Source organism: Eutrigla gurnardus (assembly GCF_963514095.1).
Source record: "Eutrigla gurnardus genome assembly, chromosome: 18".
Lineage (NCBI taxonomy): Eukaryota > Metazoa > Chordata > Actinopteri > Perciformes > Triglidae > Eutrigla > Eutrigla gurnardus.
In genome coordinates, this window is record NC_139929.1 from 13,385,590 (window position 1) to 13,396,787 (window position 11,198).

Below are 11,198 nucleotides of genomic sequence, written 5' to 3' on the forward strand. Positions count from 1 at the left end.
CTGAGGCTTCCTCGGACACTGTTTAAACACGTCTTTATTCGGAGGACAGAGGAATGTGGAGGGCGCGGAGTGAAAAACCCATCACCTAGCAGTGACATTTCCAACATGGCAACCATGACGACAAAGTTATTGGTCATCTCTGCTGAAGACTTCAACATTAGAGCAAAAACTAAAAAGTATTCTTAATCATCATTACACAACCTGGCTTTATGAGTTACAGATGTTAGTTTGGAGTTGCATTAAGACCCACACATCAACTTGGATTAACTTAAAAAAGAATTTTATTTTGTTTAATACATAGGGCGGCTTGTAGTGAAATATGTATACATTCAGCTTTACAATTCAGGAACTCTCCCACCAAATTCCCAGATTACACACAATTTACAAGGTATACATGTTTCAGCATATTTCTGAAGACAAAAAAAGACAGCTATACCAGTTAAATAAGTAAAAGCCTACTTTTTGTTTAATTGCACCATTCAATTAAAATGGTATGCAATATTTTATTTTCAGCTAAATATAAGTTAAAGCGTAGTAAATCGCCACTGAAGGCCATTCACTGGACAAACAAACACAAATAAATGGCACGCAGAGTTTCCCATGCAATTAAAAGAGATTAAAAAAAGAATTCAACTTGTGATAAGACATGCTTGAATCCATGTCAAGTTCACCATCCCTGTTACAAGATCTCTCAGAACTACATTTCCCAGAACACATACACACCAGCACTCGAATACGACAAACATGGTCAGAGGTCAGGGGTACAGTACATTTATAACTGCTTCTCGGATACAAATGCGGAGATAGGAGTACTGTGAAATCCATTAGCGATGTGGAGCACACAGATATTTTTTTTGATTTTCCAAATTCACTGGAAACACCCTTATGACTCACTTTACTGTCAATATTGAACACTTTTCCTTTGTCCCTGTCCAGTCAAAGGGATCTACATGAAAACCCATAGTAGTGCTAGTGTTATTACTGATATTATCTGTCTGAGTGAGGGAGTGCCAGTAGGTCGCACTCCATTAAAGCAACTCGTTACACCAAAGGCGTGCAATTTTAAGAGGTTCCCTCTTCTTCGGCACCCAGTGGAAAGCTTGCTGGTGCCAATCTCTTTGATTTATGCACTCTTCAAAACACACCAAAAGTTTGAAGTCCAAGTCAATGAAAGTAGTAAAACGTCATTCCAGACAGTTGGTAACGCTATTATATTCTGACCCAATGAGGCAGTTGTGTGGACAACAGAGACACATGATCCAAGCCTCTGACTGAGAGTGGTGAGATGGAGTACAAGACGGCTTGGCTTGATAAGCTTCTCCATAAGCAGCATACTGTTAATAGAGTGTGGAGGGAGGACCAGGATCAAGCACAGGACAGAGCAGAGGGAAGACAGAGACTGGAGAAAAGTCGGCCCTGCGTTGATAGAGATGTGCTTACTAAGGCAAGGCGCTCCGAGGACAAGTAGCATGCTGGAGACAAGGAACTCTTGGTCAAAACGTTTTTTCCATCCTCATTATCACACTTCAGACACTCGCCTGACAAACTTTGGTTTATACTTTTGGACTCATTTCACTGCACTCCTATGTTTAAATCATAGGTATGAAGTGAGAATGGCTAATGGTTTGACCAAGAGTCCGAAACTGCAAAAAAACTGTAACTCAAAACAAAACAGAGGAGGGAAAAACTCACTCAAATTCTATTAAGAGGAAGGCAGAGCTGCGTTTGCATTTGAGCGCAGCGCTGTTAGTGTGCAAAAAGAAGTGACTGTGTGAACACAGGCAGTGTGTGTGGACGGTCAACCCCTACAGCTCAGCCAGGGGGGACAGCGGGACCTCCACTGCCTTCATGTCTGAGGAGGGGGCTCGGCTCAGCACACCGTGGGATGGAGGGGGGGATCTGTTCTTTCAAGTGTGTGTATGCTTGTGTGTGTGTGTGTGTGTGTGTGTGTGTGTGTGTGTATGTGTGTGAATGTATTTGTGTGCGTTGTCTAGACCAGGGAGCAGTAGCCGCCGCAGCTCCCGTTTCCCGCGTCTTCATCGGTGAGCTGGACTCCTCGGCCGTGGTTCTCACTCTGCCATAAGCCGGGAGTCTGGATGATCTTCTCCACCAGCTCCTCGAATGCACACTGAACACCGTCCCGGGTCTTAGCGCTCGCCTCTGGGAGAACAGAGTGTAGAGGGAGGAAGACGGGGAGCGAAGGGAACAGATACAGAGGTCGAGGAGAAAGAGGCAAAAAGGAGTGAAGAAAAACAAGAGAAAAAGAGAAGTGGATTTAAAAAGGAATTCTGGAGAGAGGATGAGATGCAGATACGACGACTTTTAATGTCTGCATCTTGATGTCATCATGTGCTGGGCTCCCCGAGTGGAGGGGTGGAAAATGTCTCGACAATAACTGTCAACCCCAGACACTAATAGTAAACCTTCGGAGGTTATTAGGGGATATAGTCAACACCCGCTCCACAACATGACGATATCCAGACACATTTTAATAATAATAACCACAGGATAAAGAAATCAATCATATTTAAAAAGGCAAATCAGAAACTATATAGAAGGAAATTACTTGGAGAACTTGGAAAAAGAGTGAAATCTTTCCATTTCAAATGTACGTTTAAAAAAAAAAAAAACATTTTCAGTACTTGAAGATAAAAAAAATGATTTAAACTTGAAACGGACGTCATTTTGACTCTCAAGTAGAACTTTCTGACAAATCTGAAAAATAAAAGTACATGGAAAACGAGAGCATGCGGAAAATGATATATGAAGCCTGATTTATTAATAGAACTATGCAAGCATTCCTCAACAAGCATGATAGTTATTTCAAAAGCTGTTTCCCCTGTGTAACAGTCTGCTGTAACTCATGCCCAGCAGGTCTTCGTGAAGTAGGGAATCCTCCTGACTTACCTATAAAAAGCATGGAATGTTTTCTTGCAAACTTCAGCCCTTCGGCCCTGTCTAGCTCGTGGTTTTCCTAAAACAAAAGAGAGGTAATGGCTTATTTGAGGTCTGCCGGGCGGAGCTGTCAGCTACTGTGGTCGTCACAGGGCAGAGAGGAAAAGTGATTTTCACAGACAAAGAACAGGACACAATAAATTCATAATGCTCTACTTAGTGGGCATTTTTATCCCCGCTGGCTGTTTTTGGTATCCCGGTAAAGGACCAGCTGCCAAAAATATGAAAGTGAGCCTGCCACGGTTATTTAGTTCTGCAATCTGTCAACTTGCTGAAAGCTTATTTTTAGCCATTTATTTTCCTGTTCTGTGGAATATGTGTCTCTATGAAGTTGCCGTTATTTGCATATCTAGATACAGAAAAACGATTTCAAAATTTAACAAAAACTGAATGTTAAATATATTATTTATTTGTTCATAACAACTCGAGTCGAGGCGTGTGTGACAAGCGGTATACAAAAATTGTAGCGTGCTGCACCTCCCTAATCCAACAACCTTGTTAGCCTAAGTGAGAACACAAACATTTGATACAGAAACGCAAACATGCTCACCTTATCGATTTTATTTCCCACAAGCATTTTGACGAGGTCGTTCCTTGTACAGTACGTCTCGAGCTCGTTGAGCCAGTTGTCAAGCTTGGTAAAGGTTTCCCGTCGTGTGACATCATACACTGTGGATCAAAATAAACAAGACAGAATGAAGGGAAACATGAACACACGCTGCATGTTTCTAGAGGAGTTGATCATATGCAAGGTCCCAAGTGAGACTGGGACTTCCTTCTCTGACTTCACCATATGAACATCAGACCATTTTAACCAGCATAATCATGGTGCCGTCTTGCATTAATACTATTTACACACAAATTACCTAATAGAAAGCCTGAAGTTTAACTTTAAAACAATGTTTTCAGGAGTGATGAGTGCAACGGGCCTTGAAATTAGGGCATTTAGGCTGCAGCTTTCAATTATTTTAGTGATCGAGTATTCTACCGATTATTCCGTTGATTGAGTGAGTCATCAGTTGAGATATTTTTGCTTTATTATGAAAGAGCAATAGTAAACACAAAAAAAGGAAAATAATATATTGTTAAAATGAACAACTAATTGGTTTCCTTTTTTGCAAATCAACACTTTCTTTGCTAAAATTGCATCCAATAATATTATCTCTCAGGACTGAACCCCATTAAGTGAATTTTAATGACAAGTGGGGTTTTAAAGAAAACATTTTCTGAAAAGAAAACAAATTCATTAAAAACATGATTTCAGACTGCTCCGTGTGCATTCTTGCTGCACGGCTCTCCGCTCCGACGCGCTGCGCGAGTCATCCTAACAAATTAAATCATGTGGGCACAGGTAATCAAGTTACTCGAGGAGTCATTTCCCTCCTACATATTTGAGGGTTTTCTAATGAAAAGCACATAACTAATAACAATTTACTTCCAATAAGTTATTTTAACAAAAAGAGAATCATACAACTAATTAGGATTAACTAAATAACTAAAACCAAATGGTATCAACTGAAAACACATGGTTGATCAAATCAAAGGGACTGAAACCTTCTGACAGAATCACGTGGGGAGCTCTCATAATCCCAGTGCTTTAGCACGGCGCCTTGTGTTTCTATATATCATTAGAGTGGTCAAAACCCTGGGCTGCAGAGGAAGTCTGTTTAACAGGTTGAACTTAGTTCCTGTGTGTATGTGTGTGTCTTCATATACATGCTGTACATGTATGTCCATATGAGGAGTTACGGGTATGAACTCACTTCCAGAGAGAGGCAAGAGTGTGTGTGTGTGTGTGTGTGTGTGTGTGTGTGTGTGTGTGTGTGTGTGTGTGTGTGTGTGTGTGTGTGTGTGTGTGTGTGTGTCACAGGATGAAAAGCCATCACTTTCTTTACAACCAGGGTTTTGACTCCGATATGAAGAGGGCACACACGCACACACACACAGGTGCTTGAGCTATGATGGCGTCAGCAGCTTGTCTTACCCAGGATGACTCCCTGGGCACCGCGGTAGTAACTAGGCGTCAAGGTTCGGAAGCGCTCCTGTCCTGCAGTGTCCTGCAAAAAAACACACAACCCAGCTCAGCACTACTGAACACACTTGCAGGGAAAAGTGGTGACTCAAACAGAGGAGAAAACCAGGGGCAGACAGACACAAACAACAAGGATGAGTCCTCTGTGTCCCTCAACAAGCATGGAGGCAGAAATGGTGTTACATAAGCGCCATCTTCTGGTCACTTGAGAGAATAGACAGCATTGGAGTCATGGAGGAGTTGGATAGTTCATCTCCCTGCTCTGACTGATGGACAAGAGAGACAGTTGTGTTTGATGAATGTTGCAGACTTGACAAAGGGTGAATAGAGATGGTCACTTACCCATATTGCCAGCTTTGCCTTGTTCCCGTCCACAGTAATGGTCTTGACTTTGAAGTCAACACCTAGACAATAAAAAGCAGGTCAAACACTGTCAGGATTACCTCATCCTGCTTGGGTCACATTTGGTCAATTCCTGCCAAGAATATTATATCACAGCAACAGACTATAATTATGAATGATGAATTGTTAAATCATATAAACCACACATTGTCTCTGGATTTCTGCTTTTCAGACTGGCATTATGCCGATCCCATGTCCTGTATTTAAATTATGGTGTGACTGTGTATTCATATGCAACACAAAGGGACGGTGTGTTGGTTTAATCAGGTTTAAAAGAGGTCTGTATTAAAAAGAAGAAAAGAAAAGAAAGAAAAATCCACCACCTGTGAAATGGCTCAGTCATGATTCACCCATAAAAAACTGCCAGCTACCAAAGGAACAGACATTTACATGAAAGTAATAATAATGTTGTCCCCCTCCCCCTCAACAAGTAAATCTCCTCTATGGCCTTTGTGCAGTGTCTCAGCGTGCAGAGCGTGCAGTGTCTGGATGACATATCTGCCCGAGTTTTAGCATCCACTGACAGATTTACCAGGGAAATGTACACTTGTGTTGGCCTTGTTTTTACATCTGGGGCGAAGGAGGGGAGTTCAGCGCGGAGCCAAAACGGAGGAGGAGAAAAGGGACATGAAGACAGGCTGAGGATATACGACATGCAGTCTGTGTACCGCACACACTCGCACACAAATATACTGTCTGTTCACACAGTCAATCACAACAAGCAGCTCCTCCTCGGGTCCAGCAGGGTTGCTTGGATACTGTTGCCAGATGCATGCGGAGAGGAGTTTACACTAAACATTTCCCTGAACCTGGAGCAGTCTCTCCTGCCTTTGTTCAGTATAAATCCAACCCTTTCTCAGAGAACATACAGTAAGGCATCTGTTTGTAATATCACAACAAGATGCTTCTACTGGTGGAAGTCAAGGCAGGGCTGATCTCTGCATGCCAACATGTCTGTGGTAGACCTAAATGAAAAGGCTCCATTGTCCGACACGCTGATAGCATTACAACACACAGTGCTGCACTGTCAGCAGGCAACATGGTGAGTCAACATGGTCCTTCTAATAACTGTATAAGAAGTAATTAGATAATATGTTTGAAAGTGGCAGGTAAGCAGCCCTGCTCACCTGCCTGCCAATCATCTGTCACCTCATTAAGACTGAAAGATGCCTCTTTAATACCTTGAGGTCAGAGCGTATGCTAATGTGACAATGTACTGAGAAAGCTCTTGTCACTGGGAGAAATACAACCTTGGTTGGACTTCTTTAGGTGACAAGGATGAAAATACATTAATTGAGATCAAGTGATGCTGGATTAAATGTCTGAATGAGGGAACTTGAGTCAATGAGGGAGGTTCAACTCCAATAAAGACATCTGTTTGGCAAAGATTCACAGCTGGCCAAGTCAAACAGCAGAGATGCCTTGACCTTGAAGGGAAAAAAGTGTTTTAACTGTCAAACTCTCCTGGATTGTGTGCTTAGTTGTATTAACAACATTGTGAGCTACACACACACTTCACAAAAACACAAGTTACAGTGGAAATTCCACTTCCAAACTCATTAAAAACCTCAAAATATTTGAGTTGCTGAATACTTTAATGTACTATGTTTAATGTACTAAGTAGTTACAGCATCCAGGCCACTTGAAAATGCAGCAGGTGTGTCCATGGTCCATCAAAATATGTATACCCTTTAAAAAAGCTCCACCAGAATTTGATAAACCTTCACTTAATTACCAATTAATATACCACTAAGTTCACATTTTCAGTGGATAAGATGGATAGACTGGGCTAGTACGGGATTCCCCCACACTCCTCATTAACTTTTAAATAAATCAAATAGCTCTGTGTCTGTGATGGCGTGTGGTATCGTGGTAACTTCTACGTCCAGCTCACCAAGCTTTTTAAAACAGACTTCCTAAGGGGCCAACATTTACACACTCGGCCAGCTTGACTTTGATTCCAGGATTGATTTTAATTTGTTGCAATAAATACTGAGTGTGTGATTACTACAAGAAGCGAGCAAGGTGATTGAGCCAATTCCGTTCCTGGAGCAGATTACAAGGATTCTGTTATTTTGTGAATTGTTCTTTCGTAACATGTAAGGGGGTACACTCATGTCACTTTATTATGTACAATTATACAATCTGATGCTATCCAGTACAACACTTCTGCCTCAGAGATGTGTTCTGTTTACTGTGTTTTATTTTAGAAATGTATTGTTGAAAGTATTTCTGATATTTCTCCACTCTCATGTAAACATAGTGGGCAAAACATTCACTTGATATAATGCAGTGCAGTTCAACACCAAACTACAGCTTCGATAATAAATATAGTGTGAAATCAATATCTCTCAGTGACGATGGTTAGCACTAGTGGAATATTAGGTATATATACTAAGAGTACATACTCTAAGGAGACTGCAGAGAGCCCAAAGAAAAATGGCTACCCAATATATTTAGAGCTCAAATGCACCGTTGTGGTCCAACAATGATGGAGGGCCACTAATGCTGTCCTGGACTGGAAAACAAATTCAAAATCTAATGATATTTGGGGTAAAAACGTTTAACAGTATTCTCACATGGCATGTAACACTGTGGGCACATTGAATGTAAGTGATAATCATTGTATTCTTCTTATTTTGGGGCCAAAACTATTTAAAATGTAAACAAAATTTGGTGTCTGAATTCTACTCTTTATGTCTCTGTTAATTTAGTGACTATTGAAGGAAAGAAGAAACACTGCAATAGAACAGGTGACCCCAAACCCTTCAAAAAGGTTGTGTATGCTTTCCTTAGTGGTTACACTTAGTCCAAATCTAACATGTGTAATATTAATCAATATATTTAAAATGAACCTATACACTAACCATTTCCTTTTGCCTTTGATTAGTAACCAAAGTGTGTTGCTCATGATCATTTAATATTTAAATCCTTGTTTGTGCCCAACTCCCTTGGAGTCAAGTTTGTTGCTCATATTGACACCACTGACCGTACATTTATTTGACCACTTTATTATCTGAGCTCATGGGGTTACTCACCTATTGTTGCTGCTTGGTCTGGGTCAAATGTGTCATCTGTGAATCTTAAGAGGAGACTGTTGACAGGAAGAAGAGACATAATTAGATTAAGACTCACTATGAATGAACTATGAATCACGAACAAACATTTTTGCCTAGAATGAGGTTTCCATTTGCTTTGTTCGCATATCCTGTCCTCCGGCACCAGACTGATCAAATTCTGTAACTCTATCGCTTTCGATTGATCGCCTTGTCCTTAACTTGCATTGCGAATACAAGTGCCAGATGACATCACCATTAGATTGCAGACAGGTGGACAGGGTTCATTTCACAACTATGACTAATCCAGTGCAAAGGCCTTAATCATGGTGCTGATGATGGGGATCAGCTGACTGCTTTCCCTTGACCTGAGCAGAATTCTCTTATTTTCCTCATGGGCCATCAGGAGGCACGCTGGAGCGATGAGTGTTTATTGTTTGAGGTCCATACAGCCGATGAGCTGCGCTTGGAGACAGCCAATTTAGAAATGCGGTCCGCGTCGGTCAGTTGTTCAGGTAAAATGAAACTTGTGTATTCCCTGCCAAGCAGACATCTCCCCGTTGATTTAAGGGCTTCTACAGATTGCAGGGAAACAAATGACATTTGAAGCTAATCAGAGTCTGTATTCGTTTATTGTATTAAGCAAAAGCCTATTTAATAATAATACAAAATTGCACTCTGGAAACAACGCCCTTGGCCTCGATGATGCACTAGCAGGCAGCGTACAGTACAGCTGGCCACAAAAACGTGCCTGTTTTCTGGAAATATAAGCAAACCTAGGTCTATGTTATGGTGTTGGCATAAGCTTAGTCCCTCCTCAGTGCTCAGTGAATACAGATCTGCCATCGCAGTAAGCAAACTATCAGCATTACTGGAGGGAATGTAAAAAAGAAAAAAAGGCACTGACTCAAGATTATATTTCAGTTGTGTACCAAAATAAATATTTCAATATAACAAAAGAGTGAATAATAGAGAAAAGAACCGATGATTGAACAATTGCTTCCAACAATACAGACACATTCTGGGATGTAAAGTGGGATGTGTATTAGTATTCACCTTTGAGATTATTTGCAACCTTCCGGGCTCACACTTTGATCCAAAACGAAGGGTATTCTCAAATCCCCTTTACTTTCAATCCCTATTTGATCATGCTGATTACTACACTCCAACCTTTCGTGGCTCAGTTTGTAATTTTGAGAACCTGAGGCTTAGTCATCAGTCTGCAGTGAAAGATTTTTTTTTTTACAGCTGGAAAGTTTTCTCATCAAAAAGCTTACAACAAAGCATAGGGCAGCTCATTACCTATGTCTTTGGAAGGCACGCCGTGCACAATACCATAGTTTGCAATGTGATGGTTGATGGCTCAGGCTGGCGATCAGGATTCTTGCATGCAGTCTGGACCACAATCCTGGGAGACCAGTAAAACCCGACCAAGCTCTTTGTTGGAATACAACACAGTATAAACTGCCAGCCTAATGTTGGTGAAAAAACATAGTCTGCTATGAATATTAGACTGGTTTGTGGTTACTAACAGGGACCTCTGATTACCACATGGCAAGATCAACTGTGTGGTAAAAACTATACAGCATTTTAGTCCTTCCAGAGAGGCCAAAATGCACTCAAACATGCCCAATTAAATTACAGTGTGCTATTCGATGTCGATCTCGCCTGTTGTGTTCTTAATCACGTGTGAACCACTGGATGCTGGAGAAGCTTGCCTACTAATACAGTCATCACGATACGAAACAGGGAACCGTTCTCTACAACAGAAGTGACGTGTTACTGCTCGCCATGTCTTCTCTTAAATCGTCCAACACACAGTTGAAATAGAGCTGCCCACGCCTATGACAGTGCAGCCACGCAGACGGGACTGGACGGTGGTCTGGATTGCAACATCTTTAACTGTGTCAGACGTGAACAAAGATGATGTCACATACAGCTACAGACGGCTAGCTGAGGTTAGCCTGGCTGCTAGCACATCACAAGCCTTGTGGTATCTTATAAAATAACAATTACCATGTGTGTTTGTTATATATGTGGACAGCCACAGCCGAGTCGCAATATTAAAATCCCACATTGTCTTTTTACATCCCAGTTTTGGGGTTGGCTGCTAAGCTAACTCTAGCTACCTAACGTTAGCAGTGAGCCACGACGTCAGTTTCTTGAAGGTAACTATCGTTACAGCTTACCTGGACTTCCCAACGCCACTCTCTCCTATTATCAAGATTTTCAGCGTCGTCAGTGTGTCTTCCTCCATTTCCCTTGGACGGTGGGCTGTGCTACTCTGGACCAACGGCTACAACAGCCCGTTTAAAGCGTCGTTCCTCAGTAACTTGCGTTCCTGTTTACAGCTCACAACAGAGATAGTTGGTGAGAAGAAGCCTCACTCCAATCATATCCGGTGTGACTTTTTGCCACTTCCGCTTGGAATTTGTACATGCATATCCTATATGACCTTCTCTTTATGGTTATACAACAAACCAGACACTATTGTGTAACACGTGGGATTAATGTATAGTCTAAAAAACGAGGTCTACATCGCACACTGTTTATGAAAAAGCAGCTCAAATGTGTGATTTACTTCACTGTCATATGACTTGAATTGGAATCCAGCATGTTTGTATCAGCTTTGCATAATATCAGTAAAATGATTCTTATTTTTGAAATACATTTTATTATCGTTTACACCTGTTCCGATATTTGTTTTAATATTATTATTATTAGTTATTAACTGTGTGTATATATGTTCATAC

General features: G+C 41.2%; 1 protein-coding gene across 1 annotated transcript; it reads right to left on the reverse strand.

The window, feature by feature from the left end:
* Positions 1-263: 263 nt before the first annotated feature.
* On the reverse strand, positions 264-10,817 carry rab18a (RAB18A, member RAS oncogene family). The gene is made up of 7 exons (XM_084033196.1): positions 10,635-10,817; positions 8,428-8,483; positions 5,330-5,391; positions 4,940-5,012; positions 3,506-3,624; positions 2,908-2,974; positions 264-2,160 (listed from the first exon to the last, which is right to left on the reverse strand). Exons 1-7 carry the CDS (start codon positions 10,700-10,702, stop codon positions 1,991-1,993), a joined length of 615 nt encoding a protein of 204 aa, XP_083889322.1. The 5' UTR covers positions 10,703-10,817; the 3' UTR covers positions 264-1,990.
* Between the last annotated feature and the right edge of the window lie 381 nt (positions 10,818-11,198).